At 48.4% G+C, this 23,231-nt stretch overlaps 1 protein-coding gene across 7 annotated transcripts in view; it reads right to left on the minus strand.

The window, feature by feature from the left end:
- Positions 1-7,350: 7,350 nt before the first annotated feature.
- The window catches only part of RPS6KA1 (ribosomal protein S6 kinase A1), a 29,331-nt gene continuing 13,450 nt past the window's right edge, over positions 7,351-23,231 (minus strand). For 5 of the 7 annotated variants that reach the window (XM_048968769.1, XM_048968770.1, XM_048968767.1 and 2 more), the window contains 20 exons: positions 19,942-20,058; positions 19,280-19,361; positions 18,989-19,069; positions 18,304-18,383; positions 17,933-18,039; positions 17,349-17,386; positions 17,089-17,231; positions 16,620-16,690; positions 16,293-16,381; positions 16,029-16,093; positions 15,354-15,456; positions 14,976-15,103; positions 14,420-14,545; positions 13,354-13,443; positions 12,975-13,133; positions 12,651-12,812; positions 11,966-12,042; positions 11,752-11,869; positions 11,209-11,346; positions 7,351-9,926 (listed from right to left, as the gene is read on the minus strand). In XM_048968769.1, coding sequence (XP_048824726.1) covers positions 9,804-9,926; positions 11,209-11,346; positions 11,752-11,869; positions 11,966-12,042; positions 12,651-12,812; positions 12,975-13,133; positions 13,354-13,443; positions 14,420-14,545; positions 14,976-15,103; positions 15,354-15,456; positions 16,029-16,093; positions 16,293-16,381; positions 16,620-16,690; positions 17,089-17,231; positions 17,349-17,386; positions 17,933-18,039; positions 18,304-18,383; positions 18,989-19,069; positions 19,280-19,361; positions 19,942-20,058 — 2,097 coding nt within the window. In that variant the 3' untranslated portion in view covers positions 7,351-9,803. Of the gene's footprint in view, positions 10,528-11,208; positions 11,347-11,751; positions 11,870-11,965; positions 12,043-12,650; positions 12,813-12,974; positions 13,134-13,353; positions 13,444-14,419; positions 14,546-14,975; positions 15,104-15,353; positions 15,457-16,028; positions 16,094-16,292; positions 16,382-16,619; positions 16,691-17,088; positions 17,232-17,348; positions 17,387-17,932; positions 18,040-18,303; positions 18,384-18,988; positions 19,070-19,279; positions 19,362-19,941; positions 20,059-21,943; positions 22,218-23,231 lie in introns of those variants that run through there. The other 2 variants (XM_048968768.1, XM_048968766.1) reach the window with 2 other exon arrangements.

The following is a 23,231-nucleotide window of genomic DNA, read 5'->3' on the forward strand; positions in this document are numbered from 1 at the left end:
CCTCTTCACCGCCGCGCCCGTGAGGCGCGCACGGAGCCCGGGCGGCCCCCTGCGCCATTTCCCTTTGTGGAAAGTGAGGGATGAACTCCACAGACACCCTCCTCCACCTTCGAGGGGGCCCTTTTCCCCTCATTACGCACGGAACCCCGCCATGAGGGAGAGCCCCTCAGAGAGCCCTTCCCGAGGCCGTGGAGTTACCGCTCGGGAGGAGGGGAGCGGAGTTTGTAAATGGAAATATGGTACGGGACTGCCCAGCACGGCCGGGCTCGGTCTGCGAAGCTCTGGCTGCAAAGGGCTGAGAACAAAAAAAAAAAAAAAAAAAAGAAAAAGTGAAATCCCTCCTTCTGCTGCCCTCTGGCTGCCGAGTGGGAAAATGGGAGGGAAATAGGAGGTGGGAGAGAGTCCTGGGGAGGGACCTGGGCAGGCTGGCCGGGCTGAAGCCAGTGGGATGAGCTTGAACAAGCGCAAGTGTCAGGTCCGGCACTACGACCACAACAGCCCCAGTGCTGCTGTGCACCTGCAGTGCTGCAGGCGTGGGGCAGAGCAGCCGAGAGCTGTGTGGAGGAGCAGGATCCTGGTAACTGCTGAACATGAGCCAGCAGGGTGCCCAGGGGAACGAGCAGCCCAACGGCATCCTGGTTGTGTCAGCAGCGGTACAGCCAGCAGGAGCAGGAGGTGTCCATTCCTCTGCATGGCACCTCGGTGCTGTGCTCAGTGCTGGGCCCCTCACTACAAGAAAGACCCTGGAGTGCATCCAGAGAAAGGAACGGAGCTATGAGGGCTCTGGAGCACAGTGCTGTGGGGAGAGGCTGAGGGAGATGGAATGGTTCCATGTGGGCAGGAGGATCAGGGGAGACCGCATCACTCTCTACAGCTACCTGAAGAGAGGTTGTGGCGAAAGTGGGGTCAGCCGGTCTTCAGATAACAGCAATAGGGCTTGAGGTAGTGGCCTTAAGTTGCACCGGGGAGGTTCAGTTTGGATATTAGAAAAAACATATTTTCAGAAAGAATGGTAATACATTGGAACAGGCTGCCTGGGGAGGAGGAGGTGCAGTCATCATCCATAGAGGTGTTCATGAAAAGGGTGGATGTGGCACTGAGTGACATTGTCTTGGTGGCTGGACTTGATGATCTTAGTGGTCTTTCTGACCTTAATGATACTATTCTCCTCTTCCTGCTCTGCCTTGACACGGGGTGTGGGTTACTCAGACATCAAAACCATTCCTGCACTGAATCCGTGGCTCCATCAGCATTGGGGCTGCACTCAGGAAAAGCAGGTGATGTGTAATAGAATGATGTGAGAGAAAAAGATTAATGACAGTAAGTAGGTGCCCGTAAATCCTGTTAACCATCAAGCATTTCCATAGAAACATCCCGATTCCCAATATCCCACACCTTTCATGAGCTTCCATTTCCTTATTGCCATTCCTAAAGTTTGTATGTGGCTTCATAAAATCCAAATGTAAATCTAGGGTGAAGGGTTTTCGACCTTGTGTCCCTGATCTGTGGGTCTTGTGAAGTTCTGTCTCGTTTATTGGTCAGCCTCAACCTTTGTGGTGCAGGGAGATGGGTATCCTGGTCTTGGGAATCTTTAGGACAGAGAGAGGATGTCCAATGACTCTGAGCTCCTCCAATCCTGACCAATTACAGATGATCTGTTCTCTGCTTTAGGCCTCAGGTCCCTCTTAGCATCTAGCTTTTGGTTGCTCTCTTTGTGACGCTTTCATTATTTTGGTCTCTGTACTCTAGTCAATTCAGAATGTTTTGTAGATATCTGTTTTTCTTCTGTCAGCCTTGTACCGCTTCTGCCATCAAAATATTAAAACATTGCTTGCTGACTATTCATCAGCAGACCTTCGGATTTGCACACGGGCTGCTTTCTTGGAGCAAGTCAGCAAATTAAAAGCAAATTCCCCAAAAAAAACCTTTTTCTGGGAATAAATTGCTTCCAGATCCTTTTGCCCCTCAGTAAAAAAAGCAGGCCCTGGGGAAGGCCAACAGCCACTGCTGAAAAGCAAATAGCACACCAGATTCTGGTGCTGGTTATGTTTGAGAAATTGCCATTCTCTGTTTAGCTCGCAGGAGATTGGAAAATGCCACTTTGTTTGCATGTCCCGTTAGAGTAAATCTTCCTAGATACTTCAGGGGGATAAAGTCTGCTAGCAAAGAATTGATTGAGGGGTCTGGACTGAAAAGCTTTGCGTTGCTTTGTAGATACTTTGTCATGGGAGGATTGTCAAAAGCCTAAAAAAACCAAACACATCAAAATGAAGTACAGAAATTTGTAGTGTCCAACTGAATAAATACAAGTATTGAAAAAGGGAAAAATAAAACCCACGTCTCCTGGATTTTGTGAGCTCTTAATCAAGGAAAAATGCTTTATTCTAAACATCCTCTTTTTTGTGCTCTGGTGTTATTGCTTCTCTTTTTGTTTTTATAGAAACAGTATGGACCATGCTAATATTTGTGGTCTGAGTGGTTCTGGTGGTTCCTGAGGGCTGTTTCATGAAGCCACTCATGCCTGTGGCCCAACAGAGCAGCCCTCAGCATGCCCATGCAGTGGGAAGGTGCTGCTGGCAAAGGCTCAGGCTCTGTCATTAAGTATAAACCAATGATTCTGGCTGAAGTTTGTTCAATTAATGATGCTGACGGCTTGGCCAGCAGACAGCTTAGGGTTTGAAACTGTTTCACAGCTGAGAGGTAAAGGCTTTGCTTAGAAGAGATGTAAAAGCACTATTGATAATAGATGCAATATGAATCCCTCTCCTGCTGTCATGTTAGCTTTCAGCACTAGGTAGAATCACAGAATCACCTGATTAAGTAAAAAAAAAAAAAAAAAAAAAAAAAAAAAGAAAGAAAGGAAAAGATGATATAATTTTCATACCTGTATTCCTAATGTTCAGGCTTACATTTTTATGGGTGAGCAAAGATTGCTCTGGACCTGAACTGGCAGCATCCAGCAAAGCAGAAGGCTGCTGCTCCCACGCTGCGTGCGCTGAGCAGGGGAAGCTGCGGGTACCAGCGATGGCAGTGCTCCCCTGGAACACGGCTGGGTGACGTCACTGAACCGCTGAGCAGGAAGCTCTGCTCGTCAGCTCTCGAGCCTCCCACTAGGCCTCTGGCAGAGGATGAGGGGAATTAAAGGAGCTTCCCAAATGGGAAAGTCAGTTAAATGATTTATTTGTGAGTCAGCAGCTGAAGCAACATTAGCATGGGAAGGGAATCCCACTATTAATGAAAGAAGCATTTTTGTGTCTGCACGCTTAAGTGAAATCCCATGCAATACTGCAGCCCAGTCACAGCTCCTAAAACGTGCAAAACCACACAATTTCCATACTCTGGGTGTAGACAGCACAAACCTGGGGGAGTCAAAAGGAGGTGGCATTGTTTGCTCCCATTTGCTGCAGCTGAGGCCCTTTCCTCTTCCCCGGCTCCTCACTGCAGAGCGCACCATGCGGCACAGAGATGTGTAGCGGCAGCGCAGTGTGTACTGGCTATGGGGCGAGCCCAGCTGATTGCAGAGCCGTGGGGAAGAAGAGGTCTGCAGGTGAGTGGTGGCAGTGACAATGAATGGTGAGAGCAGAGCTGAGCAAACCTTGCCTGGGACAAACTCAGATCATGGCACACCTTTGTGCTGCAAATGATTATTGCAGACAGCGAGGATCCAGAGCACAGCATAGTCGTGTGCAGGTCACAGCCAAGGAAATATAAAGTTTCAGCTTCTCAGAGTTGTGGAGTTAAAGAAATATAAATGTCCTTGCTGTAAATGCAAGGTAAATTATTCATTCTCTCTCACCCCCCGTTCTCTCTCTCTAGTTCAGTTTTTTCTTTTCATGCTTTAATCGTTTTGACACCAAGCTGTACAAAAGTAATTTAAAATTAATATGACTGACACTTGGTAGATAGCAGGACCGGAGCAGAACTCCACCTCCTGCTCAGGACTGCTGTGCAGGGAATGGGATTGGCTCAGGCAGCTGATGGGGACGAAGGAAAAACACGGCAAACAATTAATTTGCTAATTTAGTTTTCTATTTAATTTGAAACCAGAAAATTGTCAGCCCACAAGTGAGTGGACATAGGGCAGCACTGCGCTCCTGGTAGCAAAGAGGGGACGCAGTAGATTAGATGGCAGAACAATTTCTTACACAAATTCCAATGGCAGTTAGGGCTTGCCATCGTGTCTTAGCATTTAAGTTCAGGAACACTGCATTTTTGTGCATGCGGTAACTGTCTCTTTGATGGGAAGGAAGCAACACACACGTGTTGCAAAGAATCCCAGAGCCTCTGCCAACGCGGCAGTGCCGCGGCTGTGTGGCAGAGTGCAGGGAGAGCTCCAGAGCTCGCGCAGCGCTGGTGAAGCATAACAAGCTGCATAGAGGCTAATGTGCTCTGATGGAGAAATGCTCTAATTTGATTTCCTCCCTTCAGCTGTGAAGGAGAATATGTAATTTCAGATCTACTTGGAGTGGGTCTTTTGAGCTCATGTGCCCTTTATGCTTGATTTTAGGCCTGGTTTTGATGCAATCATTGAACTGTGTCTATTTATTTTGTGTGTCCAGTTCCAGATTTCACTCCTGCCTCGTCAGAACTGGTTCATCAGGACCAAAAATTTGAGCTGCAGCTCAAATTTCCATCTCACGCATCTGCCTGGATTTGCAGCTGTGCTTGTGGGTGAAGTTGTGAACACATTAAGTAAATTGGTTCATTACCAGCAGAGGGAGCGTGGGTCAGGCTGGGTTCAGCGGGGAGTCAAGAGGCCAAAGCGGGGATCGTCTCCCAAGGAAGTGTTGTTTTGCTTTGCTGCCCAGATGGTTCCCTAAACCCAAATGAACCCAGAGATAATGCACATGTAGGGCTAGGGCCACTCCTGCGCTCCTCAGCCCACTGATCTCCTCATCCCCTTCTTAGAAGATGCTCTGTAAGTCAGAGTCACTAGATGGTACTGTTGCTGTTTAATATTTATGCCTCTGTGGACTGGCTGCTTGAGGAACCCGCGTTTCTGCTAAGAGATGAAGAAAGGCCTCATAACTCATCAGGCAAACACAAGGAAGGAGCTGAGGGAGGCAGGAGCTCAGTTCTGCTCCTGTAATTCCGTGGTTGGAAGAATAGCAAAGGAGCTTCACTCTGGCTGCTCTGCTTCCTGAAGGGGAAATGTAGTCAGGCTGGCCCTGCCCATAAAGGCCCAAAACACAGCTCTTGGAGACCTCCATCTACAGAAGGTGGAAGCTTTGATGAGAGGATGCCAGCTTAGGGAGCTTAGCCTGCACAGGTTCTCCAAACCCTCAGAAATACCACAGTGACATTCATCACGTGAATCCCAGCATTGCAGGAAGTCAGCAACCTTCCTACAGCAGCCAGTGGCAACAAGCAGGTCATTGTGCTCTGCATAGTCCTAGCCAGAATGTGCTCATCCCAGCCCATGGGGCTGCTACAAGAGGGGAAAGTCAGGCCAATTAAATCAGGCAGCATTAAATCCCTAATTGACATAAATGAGGCAGACAGACAGCTGGGAGAGATGGAGCAGGTGTCCTGGGTGAGAAAGGGCTGGAATGCACCCTGGAGTCCTGCTGTGCCCTGTAAACATCTCAGGCAGGGGTAGAGCTGTGGTAGAGTTGATGGGGTTGTTCCTAAAAAAACTACAAACAATCCCCAAAGAACTCTCAAAAATGTCTTTTATTGTGTGTGTTGCATAAAAAGTGTTTTTGTTTCATGCAAGTTGCACGTAAGGCCCTGCAGCTGAATGATGGCAAAGTAATTTTAAATCCTCTTTATTTCTTTTTGTACATCTGGGCACTGCCAGACTGGGTATTCCCCCTCTGATTTATCAGGGAGTATCCTTTCTCCTCGAGGAGACCCTTCAAATATGAATTCGTGCTGTACCAAGTTATTGAAATCCGTGCTTCACAGAGGGATGAGGCACAGAGGCTGAGGAGGCACTGCCGCTGCGCTCCATGCAGAAAACCAGAATTACCAGCCCATGGCACATCCTCACGCAGGGCGTTGTCCTAATAGAAACAAACACTGTGCCATTTTCTGGAAAAATCTTACCTGTGCCATGCAGAGAACAGAGGGCACCCGCAGGTATGGAGCTCTCAGGGTCTGCCTGTAGAAATCGGAGTGGAGAAGCCCTAGGAGTGGTGAGCAGGAGGAGAGTGACATTTAGCAAATAATCATTAACAAAATCATTCTCCGACGACTTCAGGCAGAGGAGGAAGGGATCTGCCTTGCAGCTCTACAAATGATGCTCACAAATCTGTGCTGGCAGAGGCTCCTGTAAGTGAAGTCTGAACTCAGCCCTTGTTGTAATTCCATAATTTGAATATCATTTTCACAGACCTTGCAAGATGCAGATGAATGAGAGATTCCTGGCTTTGAGTCAAATGCAACAGTAATTAAATGTTTATAAAACACTTTAAGCTTGTGAAGCGCTATTATCATATACAGGAAAGCAATAGGCAGTAGAAGAGTGGAGCAGGGTTTGAAGCACACAGTGAGCACAACACACTCCTGCAGCTTTCTTCTACAGGTGCTAACAGAGCATCATGAAGAACATTACCAAGCTCCTTTTATTATAACCAGAATGTCAACTAGAATTGCTTTCTTCCATATGAACATGACTGCAAAGTTTTTCCCTCTGCAATAAATCTCCCTGCCGATGGGCAGCACACAGTTATCATCTTGGGAAATGAGGAAGCGCTGCCACTTCTGATCTCTCCCATCACGCCAAAGATGTTCCACCTGCTACAGGTTTCTAACACCATCTGCTGTTCAAAAATAAGACAGCATTGGAGATACCATCACAGAGTCTGTGCTCTCTTGATAAGCCAGAAGTAACGCCAGCTCATCTAGAAGGGTTGGTGTAATTGGCACATTCCACTTTTGTTCCTTCAGCCCCAAACATATTTCAGCTTGTTCCTAATTAGGAAGTAAATAATTTGTTGGGGACCCAGGGACCAGTGAGCAGCAGCTGAGAGCCAGACCCCACCATTCTCCCACTGCCAAACCTGACACAAAGAATCATAGAAGCATAAAACTGTTTGAGTTGGAAGGGACATTACAAGAACTTACAGATGTTTTTTTAAGAGAGAGACACAGGCTCCGCAGGGTGTGGGGAACTCAAAGAAAATCTTTATTTTTTCAAAAATACCAATATTTAGCTCTTACTGTCTCATGCTGCTGCTGTGTGATGGAACAAATGCTCCAACCAAGGCTTCTTTTGTTGCTTCCTAACTGAAAGCAATACAATTTTTGTCCCAGGAAAAACAAGAGCACCTTGGACCTCATTAAATGTCCAAATCAAAGTTCTCATCACCAACGCTCTCAGTTTTTGTTGCACAGTGCTTTTTCAAAAAAAAGGAGTTTACTCCAAATGCGCTCTAAGTGGCTTCACCCAGAGTCAATGCAGTGCTTCTATTGCCACAGATTCAGATGAAAAAAAAAACAACACCCCAATTCTTCACCCCAATTCAAGTCTAATACCAGAGAATGCAGCTATGTGACCCTTCTCGAGTTGCTGGCCCATTTACAACATCACCCCCATATTTAACATTTATAACCCCCTTCACATGCATCCTTTTAAGAGTCAGTGGCTCCTTTTGTAAGCGATCAGCTACTTACTCCAGCATTTTACATGCACTTCCTGACAAAAGAGACCTTTTACATGTCAATTTATTTTCAGACAAGCATATCTGAAAGGGAGTTTCTCTCCAGAGCAGAATTAGTATTAATGGCAGGTGTTCCGGCACCACACAAAGGAGAAAGGCAGCAAGTGAGCTGTGCTGAGTGGTGAGACAGCTTGATGTGTTAATAACCAGAGCAAGAAAACGGAGTGGCAGTAGACCTCCAGCCTCCATAGCATGAATGAAGGTTTTATTCACTGCCTCCCCCTGTACTTGAAAAAGATGTTGATATGTTTAAAATGTTGTCTTTGCTTTCAAAGGGGGATTAAATTGTTGAATATTACATGAAAGCACAGCACATGACCCACATCCTGGCGTGTGCCCACAATCCCAGAGCATCGTGAAGCCCAGCTGGGGGCTGGTCGCACCCTGAGGCCAACCCATCCTGGGCTCATCCCAGCCAGTCAGTGACTGGTGGCAAATCTGCAGGAAGAAGTTAAAACTGCATGAACTGATACAAAGAGGGTGCATGGAGCTGTGCTGCATTTCACTAAGGAAAAAGGATGATTGCTTAGAGAGTTGCCAGACTTCAGTTTCCAAACAGCCCAAGAACTCTTGGTGGGAACAGCTACCAGGCCAAACTGCATTTATTTATGCTCCATTTAATTTGACAGGTCAGAACCACATCATTAAGAGGAAGGCATGGCTGCTTTACACAGTGGGAAGAAGGAAAACAGTCTCTCAGCTGGGTCAGCCCTTCTACAACAGAAAACATTGCTGATTTATGCTCCCAAATGGGAAAGCTCAGCCTTTCCTACACAGAAGCTGCATCTACACAGAGAGAGATGCTCACTGCTATCTCCAGGCCGCTTGGCTGCAGGTAAACACAGGTAAACACAGTGCCTGGGCACAGCTGAATAATTCCAGGTAGACTCCGTGATTAGAAACTGGATACCAGATTTCAGCTTGCCAAAGCTTTCCTACGGCCCTATGGGACAGCAGGTTGAAGGAGCCCCACTTTCACTCCTTGTAATGTGTCCTCTGTTCAAATGATAGCAATTAATCCCTCTTTATCCTGGGAAAGGTTTAATGCTGTCAGAGAAAACCACGAAGGCAGCAAGAGGCTGCCTGGCCACACAGATTCCCACAGCTCTCATACACAGAGATCAACACGTCCTTTTTTATTGAGCACTGGAATTAAAAAAGTAATAGCACTTGGTTGATTGGGAACTAATAATCAAAACTTGCCCGTAGCAGAAATTTGCACAAGGACTTTTGCTGACTTCAGTCACACCCTCGTGCATCCGCAGCCTCTGCGATTCTGATCTGCCAGCACTGGGGCAGCTCCAGCACTGGCCTGCAGGTGAGAGTGGGTCTGGGATTTACTTCTAGCACAGTTCACCTCAAAGCGTTGGTTTCGATTAACACTAAAATGCCCTGAGAGAAGGAGTTCCCCCCGCAGCCCACATCCTGCCACCCTTCCTGTTGATTCCTGCCTTGTCCTAACTAGGTCTCATTATTTCCCACTGCAAAGTGGTGTAATACACCTGAGAGGAGGTGGCCTGATATGCAGCCCTGCTACTGTACTGCTGGTTTGCCTGTCACAGGGCAAATTACACAGCTCCGTAGATCTGTGTGCCCTGGTGGCCAAAGAAGGCCAATGGTAACCTGGCGTGAATTTAAAAAAGCGTGACTAGCAGGACGAGGGAGGTGATCCTGCCCCTCTGCTCTGTCCTGGAGAGGCAACATCTGGAATACCACGACCAGTTCTGGGCTCCAGGCCCTTAATCATCTTTGTGGCCCTCTGCTGGACTCTCTCTAGATGATCCCTACCTTATTTGAAATATCGTAGCTACAACAAATATCTGGCCCTACATGGGAAAGGGTGAATCAGAGCTCCTTTTTAGTGCCACTTGACATCAGTTATACATTCTAATTCTCATATACACAGATGGATGTCTTTAAAAATCAACAATTTACACTTCAAAAAAGTTTTACAGTGAAGTTCTCTCAGCAAAGATCAGTCCACACAAGGAGGAGCCAGTCTACTGCAGGCAGAAGGCACTTGGCCTTGACGTGGATTTGAGAACAAGTCCTCAGGGGGCAGGCACCAACTGCCCTATGTCCTGCCACACCTCAGTAGTTGTGCAAAGTCTGGTGTAACCACCCCACACTACCCCATCCTCACAGGGTGGTGGAGGGGAGCTTCTTCACTCGCCGCTGCGCCAGGATGGAAGATTCGATGGGCTTCAGCTGGGGGCTCGGCTTAGAGCTGTTCAGTGCAGAGTATGTGGCAGCCATTGCCCCCTTGGAGAGAAGACACAAGAGTGATCACTCAGGTGCGGGAGATGCTTTACAAGGGGAGGGAGCAGAGCAGCCATAAACAAAGCCAGGACCATCTTGTTTCTTTTCTTTAAATCTCCATCCCTCATTGACATGCCACTCATAGAATGACAGAATCAGTGAGATTTGGAAAAGACCTCTAGATCCCCAAGTCCAACCCCAGCCCATTCCCACCATGCCCACTGACCATGTCCGTTAGTGCCACATCTCCATGTTTTCCAAACACCTTTAGGGATGATGACTCCACCACCTCCCTGGGCAGTTTCTTCCAAGGTATTACCACTCTTTCTGACATTTTTCCAAATATTAAATCCGATCCTCTTCTGGAACACCTTGAAGCCATCACCTCTCATCCTATCTCTGCTACCTGATAGCAGAGGTTGACTCCCATCTCATTACAACCTCCTTTCAGGGAATTGTAGAGAGTGATGTCGTCTCCCTGAGCCTCCTCTTCTCCAGATAGAACCATCCCAGTTCCTTCAGCTGTTCTCTATAGCACCGTGCTCCTGATCCCTCACAAATCCATTTCCTTCTCTGGACATGCTCCGGGGCCTTGATGTCTTTCCTGTAAAGGGGGCCCAAAACTGAACACAGCACTTGGGGTGCTGCGTCACCAGCATTGAGTACAGAGGGACGATCAACCCCTGCTCTTTCTGGCTGCACTACTGCTGACACAGCCAAGATGCCATTGGCCTTCTTGACCACCTGGGCACTCCACTGGCTCATAGTTGACACTTGGTTGAACAGCACCCCCAGGTCCTTTTCCTCCTTTCAACTCCCTGCCATGCTGCTCCAAGCCTGCAGCACTGGCATGGGGTCTTGCTGAACTTCATCCCATTGGCCTCAGCTCATCAAGGAGCCTGTCCGGTCCGTCTGTAGAGCCTTCCTACCCTCAGGCAGATTAACACTTTGTCCTAACTTGGTGCCATCTTCAAAATTCCAGAGGGTGCACTCAATCCCCTCATCCAGATCATCATGAAAGATATTAAACTGGGCTGGCCCCAGCACCAACCCCTGGGGAACATCACCTGTACCTGCTGCCAGCTGGATCTAACTCCATTCACCATCACTCTCTGGGCCTAGCTGTCCAGTCAGTTCTTCAAAGAACCCTTGTAAGCTTTCCTGCCTCAAACACTGGCATTGCCTCCCCAGCCCACAGCTCTACAACCTTCCAGTCTGTTCTGCCCACACCAGGACAACTGCTTTCCAAAGAGCTCAGGGACAAGGAACCTGGCCCACTCTGTACCTTTACCAGCTGGACATCCTGGTGATTCAGCTGGCTCTGGGGTAAGCTGTCCTTCTGTGTTATCCATGGGTGCTGCAGGACCTGCTTGGCTGTCAGGCGCTGGTGAGGATCTACATGAAGCATCTTTGATACCAGGTCCTAAGGGAATCATTTGGAAAGTCAGACATCTGAAGACTTCATACTTTAAAAGAAAAAATGCCGCCCACCTGTTCCCATATTGAGATTTCAGTTCAGAAGCCAAGTGTCAGGACCCCAGATATCAAGCTCCTTTTGTATAAAATATGTTTTCAGTGGGCCTGGGAGGTATAACACAGCAACAAACCCAGTGTGAGTCAGGCACGAGATTGCTGCTGCATGCAAATTTTCACAGCCTGAGCTAGAACAAAGCAGGCAAAGGCACACTGCTGAGCTGCTCATGAGGAAGAAGCCACTCTACTGCTTTTATCCACTCCTCTCTACCCTCCCCCCCAACCTGCTCTGAACCTGCATCATATTTGCCTGAGCCCACACTGTAATACAATGCAGACAGACTCCACATCGTGCCTTGGCCATGTCAGAAACAGTGTCCCAGTTGCCTCCATTGACAGAGAACTTTCCCCCGCCTATTCGAGTCAGGATCTCTTCTGGAGTGTCACTGGGTCCGTTTGCGAATGGAGTACAGCTGAGGAGAGATGAGAGCAAGATCGACGTTAACTATCCTGTATCCAGGCCAGGGAGAGGTTCTGGGCAGCAAGAAGCCATGAGGAGAGGCACTTACCCTGCCAGCATAGTATAAAGGAGAACTCCCAGGCTCCAGATGTCACAGCCCTCATCGTAACCCTGTCGCTTCAGTACCTGGAATAAGCAAAGAAGAAATATGTTTGGTTCTGGTTGCTGAGCTTGTTTCAGCTTGCGAAGAGCAGCATAAGCCCCCTGTGCAGGCTGGGTGCAAAGCTGCTAAAGCCTCACTGAACAGCAAAGGCATGGACTAAATGTCAGCATTCATATTAGACTTCAGTTTCACAGAACAGAGTAACCCTCCCAGCTCTTCAAAATGACAAGTAAGAAAGAAGCTGTGTTCCAAAGTGATGACACTGCATATATGCTCCACTGCTTTCCATCTTTTTTCCTTTCTTCCACACCAAGATAGCTGGAGGGAAAGTAATCCCACTCCTTTTAACAGGTCAGTTAATCAGGAAGAGAAGCAGCCTATGAAATCATTGGGATTTTAGCATCTCATTTCCTTACCCAGAGCCCCAGCAATATGGACAGCACAAGCTGGAGGACTGCACTGGGGATCCCGTATTTATTCTGTACTGTAGCTATTGTTATTTTTTTAATTAACAAATCCCAGACAAAATATGCCGGAACAGGCACAATTAGACCAATCCGTGCAGAATTAGAATACAGTCTGGGGGAGAGGAATGACAGCTACTGAAGCCTCAAGTCAGCAAGGTGCTTACCTCAGGTGCCACAAAGTTTGCAGTATAGCAAGGAGTCATCAGAAGACCATTCTCAGCTCTCAGCTGCTTGGCAAAGCCAAAGTCACATATACGAATGCTTTCTGGGTTTCCTGACTCATCCACATAGAGAATATTGCTGGGTTTCAAGTCCCTGTGAACTACCTGCAGAACAAAGGCAATGCCACATTCATGACCCAAGAAGGACTGAAGCTGCATCAAGATCCTCAGCCCCTGCTCTGGCCCCCTATCTGCCTTGCCAAAACATCAACACGAGGCATAACATCAATACAAAGCACCCAGGGAAGCAGACGTAACCATACTCACCCCTTGAGAATGCAGATATTCCACCGTTTTGCAGATCGTGTGTAGGACTGAACTGGCCTCCCTCTCTGAGAAGAACTTCTGTCTCAGGATTTTGTCTAGCAGCTCCCCTCCTCTCATCAGTTCTGTCACCAGATACACGTACTTCCCATCATCATAAACCTACCAAAGCAAACGTGGAGGGGGTTAATTAAAAACTGCTTCCTGGGCTTCCCCGTTGTATTTCTACCACCAAGAAGAAAGAAGTCAACAACAGAGAGGTGGTACTGACTGGATGCTTCCCCACCCCAGAGTGATCTGATGAGCAGTGCCATTGGGGTACCCACGCTAGAGTGGCTTTCTCACCCCAATGTACATGAGAGATCATTCAAGGTACACTCACATCTTTCAAGGTAATGATGTTTGGATGTTGCCCGTATCGCAGGAGGATCTCAATTTCCTCAGAAGGGTCCCGTTTGCTCTTGTCAATAACCTGCCGGGGTACGAGTAAGGGTTATTCACAGATGGATAGGACAGTGGCTAGGACAAAGCAAACAAGCTGAAGGCTTCATCACAGAAGCACAGAATGGTTGAGTTGGAAGGGAGACCTTAAAGACCACTGTCTTAGTTTCAGCTGGGACAGAATTGTTTTCTTCAGAGTAGCTGGTATGATGCTATGTTTTGGTTCTAAGAGAAAAACAATGTTGATAACACACCAATGTTTACAGTTGTTGGTGAGCAGTATTGTATTGCCAAGGCCATTCCAGTTTCTCGGAGAAGGGATGATGAGGCCCAAGGAGCTGGGAAGGGACAGAATCAGGCCTTAATCAGCTGTCTTAAACTGGCCAAAGGGATATTTCATACCATCATGTGAATGAGAGTTTTGAAGGGAGTGGGAGTTCATCTTGCTCTGTTGCACTCACTGAGCGGCAAGCTGGGCATCAGTTGGTAGGTTGTGAGCAATTGCTTGTGCATCACATGCTACATATATTTATACACACACACACACACATATATTATCCTTCTCTGTATCTTAGTAAATCACTTCATCTCAACTCATGAGTTCTACTTTGGTGGGGTTTTTTTCCAATTCTCTCCCCATCCCACTGGGAAGGGGGCCAGTAAGCAATAGATTGTGCGGTGCACAGCCACCTGCTGGGATAAATCGTAACAACCATCCAGTTCCAACCTCTGCTGTGGGCTTGCCCCCCATCCAGTAAGGCCCCAACCAGCCTGGCTTTGGGCAGCTCTCGGGATGGGGCATCCACAGCTCCTCTGAGCAGCTTGTGTCAGTGCACTGCAGACATACTGTGCTATATCCATTCCCTGTCTTTTGCCCCAGAATTGTGTAATTGTATAAGTCCCACAAAATCAGGGAAAATGATTTCATTCCTTGCTACTGATTTGATCATTACAGGGATGAACAGAAATCTAACAAGGGAGATCAGACTGAACTCATCATCTCAGACCTTGACTGCATACTCCATGTTGGTTGCTTTGTGAATGCACCGTTTGCACACAGAGTAGGAGCCCACACCAATCGCCTCCTTCACCACGTAGCCATCGCTGAACTGGATGTTCTTTCCATGCAGCTGCTGCAACAAGAAAGCAGGGAGCAAATGAGCTGGGAGGGTTCAGGGAATGCTTTGTGCAATGTAATGAGTTAACTGCGATGCCAAGTGAAGTGACAGACTGCTGTCTGCTACATCCCACAGCCTCTTCTTCCTGCTGGGGAGAGAGAGGAAAGGAGAACATGGCAAATATAGGTCAGTAGGCTAACACTATCTGCATGCAGCACACTGCATTCCTGCAGCACCTTTCATTGACAAAGCCTGAGTCCACATGGCAAGAAGGAGGCAAACACTCAGTGTGCCCTGCTGACCTCTGCACGTGACAGTCAGTAGAAACAACAGAACATTAGGGGTGCAAGAATTCAAACCAGAATATCTTTCCTTTAGCTCCTGCAGACCCACTGTGGAGTTACTGCAGTCTCAGAGCAGCTGTTCTTCTGTTCCCATGTCTCACCTGCACCACGGAATGCAGAGGGGGCTGTGCAGGTTTCACCTTGCTGTCTTCCATCAGTCCGGTGGCCACAAAGCTGAAGCCGCGGAAGAGCTGGTGTGCACCTGCACTGGGAGGGATGCCTGGGGAATCTGCAACAGGAGTTGAAGGAAAACTTGAAAAGGAGTAGCAGCAGAAGCAGAAGCCTTCCCCTCGTGGCTGTGGCTCAGACAAGAGCAATATCATGCAGCACCGAACTCCCAGTAACATCCTGCATATGGCTGGGACTCCTTCCTGAAGCAGCTAGGAGGAGGCAAACCGTGCTCTGATGGCACAGGCAAGCCATTATTAAGCTGTATTATTTCACGCAGGCTTCAGCTGAATTCATAAATTCATACCAACCTTTCGGTGTACGCGATGTAAATTCTGTGTCAAAATAAAAGGTGTCATCAGGCTGGCCTACAGCAGGCTTGAAGGGCGGCTTGATTTCTCTTCGGTACAGCTTCTGCAAAATATAGGTAGCATGGAAGTGGTGTGATAGTTGACCATGCTCAGAAGGGTGCTAATAACTGCTAGGAATGAGAGGCTGGGAAGAAAGTTTACAGCACTAGAAACAGTGTTGAGACTGCAACTCAGCAGTGGGAGGGATGGCCTCCTGGCCAGGAGAGTACCTTTCGGTCAGTTGGTGGAGAAATTCTGTAAGTTTCTACCATATATCATACATTAATGAAGAAAAAAAGAGAGTCTGCGGAGTACAATGCAGCTCCTTGCCAGAAATGTCTCCCTGAGCCCTTTCCTACTCTGTGCAAGGCAATCCTTGTGCCAAAACCCAATTAAAACCTGCACCTTAATTCTGAGAGATCAAACCAGGATGAGGTCATAGACAACTCAGTATGAAACAGTTACTTGCATGACAAACAGCACTTTAGTTTCAGGAAGGATAATTAGAAAAGATGGAAACATGGGTTGGTAGCACTCCCACAGCTGGTCAGCCTGCAAGCGTCACCATTGCGGTCAGCAAAGCTGCATCACTGTGCTAAATGGGGTGAAATTTGCTTTTGTGTTTCTGATACTCACATTCCAGTCAATAGTAGAGTAGAACGGATGACGCTTTATCTCTTCTGCCCCATCTGGACCAGAACCTGAAAGATGCACCCACAGAGTGCTTAACATTTAATCAGGATCACCAACAAAGCGAAGGCTATCACAAAGCATGCAATATAATCAGGTATTACAGAGAGCCTATTAACTTAGCACAAGTGCCAGCATGCTGCCAACCCACTGCGATGTGAGAGGCACAGCTACAGCACCAGGTGGATTCAGAAACAAAAAATGCCTTACCTAATCTGTTGGCTGGGTTCCTTTTGAAGAGGGCTCGCAGGAGGCTCTGTGCCTCAGTGCTCAGGAACTGAGGCATGCCCAGTTTTGCTCTAGGGAAGAAGTTATGCAATCAATTGCATATAGGTATAAAGAAGCCAACCCACAAGCAGCACCTCCACCTCTGAAAGTACAACAATCTGTTTGGCATTTTGTACTGAACCCTTCAAACTGAGTGTTGATACGAATCTACCTTCCAAGTAATCCCATTACATTGTGAATACCAATTGCAGCATGCTTAGAGAAGGAGCAGCAGGCTTGTCTCTGTACACACATCAAATCTCCTCTTACTTAAGGATGAGGGTCATCGTTTCCTTGCGGTCCTTCCCCTGGAACGGCAGGGAGCCAGTGAGCATCTCAAACTGTGAGGGAGAGAGAACAAGGGGAGGTCACATATACGAGCAAGTCTGAGGACTGCACAGATCTCATTACATCTTGATTTGGGAATTCTCCACAGCTAGCAGAAGCCTTGCAAGCAATCAAAAGCCTGGCTCCGGAAAAAGAGAGCTGGCATCACATTCTCAGAAGGGAGCTTTGTATCACAGTGTAATGGGGATGTGTTCCAGCAGTGCCTGCTCCTGCCATAGCCCTTGGATCCAGCAGCTGCCAGATGGTGGCACCAGATCTGCACAGCAACCAACAGCCTGTTCCAGGGCCGACACTGGCACCAGCACCTCTGCTGGATGCAGAGTCACCTAATGGTATTTCATAGCTACACCCTGAGCAACTGCTGAGGTTTCCAAGCCCACCAGTTACGCACCATCAGCACCCCATAGGACCACCAGTCGGCGCTGTGGGAGTGGCCCTGACGGTTCACAACCTCTGGGGCCATATATTCCACTGTCCCGCAGAAGGAGTAGGCTTTCTTTTCATGGTCTATTGCCTCCTTACTCAAGCCAAAATCTATGAAAGAGAAAAAGCATCAGTGTGTGCCCACCTGCTCTTCACAATGGCCCAGAGCAGGGAGGTCTGAGAGAAGCTCCATGTTTCAAGAACCAAGGTTCTTATGGAGCACCTCACCTGTGAGTTTGATGTGTCCTTCTTCATCCAGGAGAATGCTACAGCAAGGAAGAAAAATACAAGTTATTAGTGGCAAGAAAGGCTGGTGAGAACCAGTGGGTGTCTCAGAGCGGTCAGAGATGCTCCAGAACTCCAGAGGAGGAACGTATCCATCCTTCCAACCCCTGTATTTCAAGCTCCATCACCATAAATGGGGTAAAGCAACCCCCTTCTGTACACACTGAACTTCACATTGAACCAATGAGCCACACAGATTACATCAACTTTGATCCCTCGCATGTCTCAGGTAGGAATAACCCAGTCGTGCAGCTGCTGTGTCTCCTCAGAGGCCTTTTTCCTCTGAAGGCTCTCAGTTGCTTAAAGCTGGAGCCCAGCACTGGCTGAGAATTAATGCTCAGACATGGTACACACATGCTGCCTCCACAGAGCTCCTGGCTCTAACTGCTGGTGTGAGGAGCAAGAGCCTTACTGATCTGCCCTGCTGCCTTCCATTTGCTTGGCCCAAGGCATTGTTTTGTGGAAGAAGGTTGTGCTGTGCTCTGACTACAGGCTGAGGACTGAACACAGACCTGTACCACACGTACTTCTCTGGTTTGAGGTCTCTGTATATGATTCCCAGGCTGTGCAAATGGTCAAGTCCCAGAGCAAGCTCTGCTAGGTAAAACTTCACGTCCTCCTCTGTGAACATGACCTGCAGGAAGAGACGGGGGTTATAATCCTTGGAGCATGACAAGCAACACCCTTCACACTCATGTTGCTCACTCGTGCCATTTTAAAACTAAGCTTCCCAGGCTTTGCCAGGGGACAGGGCTCCGGACATTCCCTCCTTTGGGCAGCAAGTTGGAAGCTCCTTCCAACTCTGTCAAGGACTTTCTGAGGGTCAGTTGTTCCTCCAGGCAATTAACACACAAACTGAGAGCCTCAGCAACCCACCACGATGCCAAAGTATACCCACCTCTTTGGAAAGCCGAGTGAAAAGGTCACCTCCTCGGAGGAAATCCAAGATGAGATACAGCTTCCCCTCTGTCTGGAATGCTGAAATACAAGCCAGAGCAGGAATCAGACCCCTCCACTGAGGGGAAAGCTTGATGGTGTGACATTAATCGCTTAAATCCCAATGGCTTCAGTTGTGTAAATGCCCTGAGTTGTTACTAGGTTAAATACAAGTAGGGTAACTATTTGAGGTAGATCAGATCTCCCAGCCATGATACTGAAAAGGACGCAATCCCCTGGCGCTGCAGAAAAGCATCATTTTATGTGGGATTTGTTCCCTTTCAGCCACTGATGCCCTGCTGGAGGGGCTGTTTCTCAAGCAATATACTGGGGGCAGAAGCTGTCCTCAACTCCCTCAGAGTCAGATGAGATGCCCTCATGGCATCCTGCCATGCTCTGACTTGACCAGTTAACTCTGCTTTCTCCTGAAGTAATGTTTTAATCCCAAGGATTTGATGTTTAAACTTCTCCTGGTGCCCCATTCAAGGGTGAACACAAGACCAAAGGCCTTTCCAGGAAAGGATTTGTCTTAAGGGGATTGTGAAGGCTCCAGCACAGCACAGCACAGCTACCAAGGGACATGGACTGACATACAACCTGCTGGGGACACTGGCAGGCACCCCTGTCCCAGCCAGCCCCGCACTCACCGTAGTGCAGCTTCACCACGAAGGGATGGTTTACATCAGCTAGGATGTCCCTTTCTATCTTTGTTCTTACACGATCACGCACTGTGCAAAGAGAGAGGAACAGTTCAGACGCTGGAGAAAGCAAAGAGCCCTGATGTCAGCCTCATGCCTAACCCTAAGCATTCTGGGATCAGCAGCTGGAGACAGATCTTTCCAATCTCCATCACTCCAGGGCCAGCAGTGACTGGTGGTGACATTTTCCCAGTGCAATTTCCAATGGAGCAACAGGACTCTGCAGTAAGGCTCCCCTACCTTTCAGTGTTGCCTTTTTGAGCACTTTCATGGCATAGAGGTGGTTGCTGTCTGGTGGTGTTATTTTTCTCACCAAGAAAACCTGGGGCAGAAGAACACATGGTTTTAGACAGCTTCAGAATCCTCTATTCATTGCAACAAAGCTGTTGCTGCACATGCACAGCACCACTGCTGCACTAGCCCTTGCTGTGCTGGTGGCTGACTGATGTGAAGTTGAAGTTTTAACATGAGAGCAGATGGTCTGCAAGAGACCTGGGTTATTTGCACTTTGAAACAGATACAAATTACAAGCTACTTCCTTCCCCCTTCGCAGAAGGGAAACAGCAAATGGGCCAAACCGAGTCCCTGGCACACAGCATCACCGTGAGATGAGAGGCATGCCCCAGCCCTGTGCCCCACACAGCACTGCACTGCACACTTCTTTCCTCCTGACCAGCTGCATAAAGACCCCCAGGCAGTGCTGACACACAGACTTTGATGAGAGGCATTTCCACAGCTGCCCTTCAAATTAGAAGCAGCCAGTTGCTAAGTGAGCGTATCAGATTCTCACCGTCTGCGATCCGGCGAGAATCAAGAAAGAGGTTATGCTGGGGACAGTCCCTTTGTCAGCTCTTCTTTCAACACCACTTATCTGCGTGACACACAGGAAGGATTGAGCTCACCTTGCCAAAAGAGCCCTGTCCCAGAACCTTCAGAAGCTCAAACTGAGAAGGGTCAGCCTTCTCAGAGCCCTCCTTCACATGGTGCGTGATGTTGATTTCCTTCACAACACCCTCGCCCTGGAAAAGAGGAGACACGGTTGGCTGTGAATATACTAAACAAGGAGAAAAAGGTCTAATTGAGTCAAGGAAGAAGGATTGCAGCTTCAGACTCACAGGAACCACATCTGAGAGAGCCATAAGGGCTGGTCACATCTATCTCCTGGCTTCAACATCCGGAACAAAGCAGCCCCCAGTGGGCTTCCACCAGGCAGCACCATTACAACCCCACACTCTCCCCAGCACCAGAGGTGTTGCATTCTTTTGTCCTGCATTTTAGATGAGTGCTTGAAAGCACCTTCCTTTTTAAGGCACTGGTGGCAAAAACAGGAGAGTTTATGCCACTAAAAATCCCACAACACAAAAATATGGTGGTGTTGTCAAAACATGGCCAGGGCTGGCAAAAATCAGACATGTTGGAGCCCATCTGCTCGGCAATCTGAGCAACTCTGCAACATAAGCCTTGGTGCATCTTCAGCACATACAGATGATGCTTTTAACAGACTCAAGCCTTCAGAAAGATTGAGGGGAAGCCAAGGTCTCTGGCACATGTTTTGTTTAAAACACATTCTTTTACTAGTTACTAGTTAGATTTCCCCCTTGCCGAGCAGGGGGAAAATCAGAGCTTGTTTTCCAGAGCTACTCAGATACTCACTCCGGAACCCACCTAATCAAAGCTTTTAGAAAACAACAGGAACTGAGCTGCAGACTCTGCCTCCCACACACGCTGAGCTCCCACCCTCGCTCCTCCTCGCAGAGCACACGGATGTGGTTGTTGCCTGCAGCACAACATTGAGCACCCTTCTTTTCCCACTCCTGTGCTTGGCTTTTCACTACATAAGGTAGGGCTTTGCTCCGTGTCTGTTGGTAGCTTTGCTCTCTCGGGATCCTGCGACATCCAGATACTCAGATCTGGCAGAGAGACCCATGCACAATGCAGTCTGAGCGCATGGAGAGGGTGATGAGACAGAAGCTCCCCCTGTGTCACAGAATCATGGAGCCATCGAAGGTTGGAAAAGACCTCTAAGATCATCTAGTCAAAGTGTCAAGCCACTCCCCCCATCCCCACTTGTAGAACCATAAACGTTGGAAAAGACCTCTAAGATCATCGTGTCCAACCATCAACTCATCCCCTCCATGCCCACTAAGCAAATCTCAGTGAGCACAGCAAAGGAAGATATTACAACCTCTATGACAACAAGGTCTCACATTCCATGTGATCTCTCAGCTTCATTCAGCCATCTTACACCTCCAGTTTTGTTTGGAGGCTCTGCCCATGGCGAACAGCTGTTGGTCAGGAACAGCTTCCCAACTCCAGCCAACAGTTGGCCTATAGGTCTCCATGGCCTCCAGGTGCCAATGTGGGCTGTGTGAGATTACATGAACCGTTAGGCACAGTAAAACAAACACCCTGTAGGCTGGCTGTGTCACAACGGGGCTGTCTGCAGGCTGCTGGGCTCCTTCCCTCCCTCCTGCCATCTTCATGAAAACTCAAGAGAGAAAACAAACCTACATGTCACTGCCACGTATTTCACCCTGCAGCTTCACACACTTTTGCAGAGAGGAACATTCAAAATGAACACTATGTCTACCTCCAAGACACCTCCTCATACCACAGCTGTGGGAACTCTTTGCCTTGGCCAATAGCAAGACCCACCGTGTTGAGCTGCAAAGGGTCTCCGCAGCCCAACCTGCAGCTCTGAGACCAAGTCCTACACCACGACACATCTCCAGCACAACAGCCCCCACGTGCCACTGAGCCTTCACTGCACCACGATGAGTTTCTTACAATGGCACCACAAAGCAAACCACCCCACAAGGCACAAAGACAAAAGCAAACCAGAACATTCATCTAAAGCATTGACCCACCAGGACGAGCAGCAGGCAACACAACCTACATACTGACCGGGCTGGGGAGTGGGCTGGGGGCTGGCAGCTGCAGGCTGCAGGGCTTCGCTCGGTGCTTCCTGTGCAGCCACAGTGTGAGGAAGGCGCAGATGCGGGGCAGCTTGGGGTCCCTCTCCATTCTCCCATCCCGCTCAACATTGCAGGGTCCCAGTGACCACCTCGGAGAGCCCCTGGAGCTGGGGAGGCTCTGGCATGGGCACACAGACACCAACACACCGCCACGCTGGAGGAGATGCGGGTGATTAAAGCCCGCTGGCAGATGTGTAGCGAAGATGAGTGATTTGGTCACACGGAGGCAGGTTCATGCTCCTTGACGGCACTTGTGGTTGGGGCTTTTTTTTTGTTGTTGCTGTTTTGCTTTCAAAAAAAATCTCACAGCTCCGTGTTCACATTCGATTTCCCTTCCCTGGCTCAGAAAAGATGCTCTCTGACAGAAAACGTGCATGGTGTAGGTCAAAGTCTGACTTCCATCTAGCACCATGTGCCATGCTCACACTGTGGGTATTTCCACAACAGGAGAATATGCTGATAAGCCTCTGTCTCTTTTAAAAGGAAGAGAAAAATGAATGAACCCCCACGCAGAAGTCTGGCAGCACTTCTGTTGGCTCTCCCACAGGGATGATGGTCACCCTCAGTGAGATGTGGTGGGTGCCAATTCCATGGTGAACCTTAGAATCATAGAATCACCAAGGTTGGAAAAGACCTAAAAGATCATCCAGTCCAACCGTTCGCCTATTGCCAATAGCTCCCACTAAACCATGTCCCTCAACACAACATCCAGCCTTTCCTTGAACACCCCCAGGCTCGGTGACTCCACCACCTCCCTGGGCATCCATTCCAGTGCCTGACCACCCTTTCTGAAAAGTAATACTTCCTCATGTCCAGCCTGAATCTCCCCTGCCGTAGCTTGAAACCATTCCCTCTGGTCCTATCACCAACCTTCTGCCACCATCGGGGTTTACACCTACCCCTTCATTTTTATTTCAAACCCAATCCTTTTTGCTTCATTCCCCCTCCAAACCCATATTTTCCTTTGACCTTTTCATGGAGTCTGGACTGATGTCTAATGCAGCAGCACCCTCTGAGTGTAGGTAAGAAAGAAAGCCCTTGAGATGGGTACAGTGACGCCCACACATCTTTGCAACTAGAAATAACCCTGTGCTGGTGTTGACTTCTGAATTTCTGCAGAACACAGTCTGACAAGGGGACTCAGAGAGCCCATTTATGACAGTCCTGCCTCTTCCACCCCTGTACCATGCTCTTTGATAACCAGTAATGAAAGAATC

The sequence above is a fragment of the Lagopus muta genome, chromosome 23 (genome assembly GCF_023343835.1).
Source record: "Lagopus muta isolate bLagMut1 chromosome 23, bLagMut1 primary, whole genome shotgun sequence".
NCBI classification, from domain to species: Eukaryota; Metazoa; Chordata; class Aves; order Galliformes; family Phasianidae; genus Lagopus; species Lagopus muta.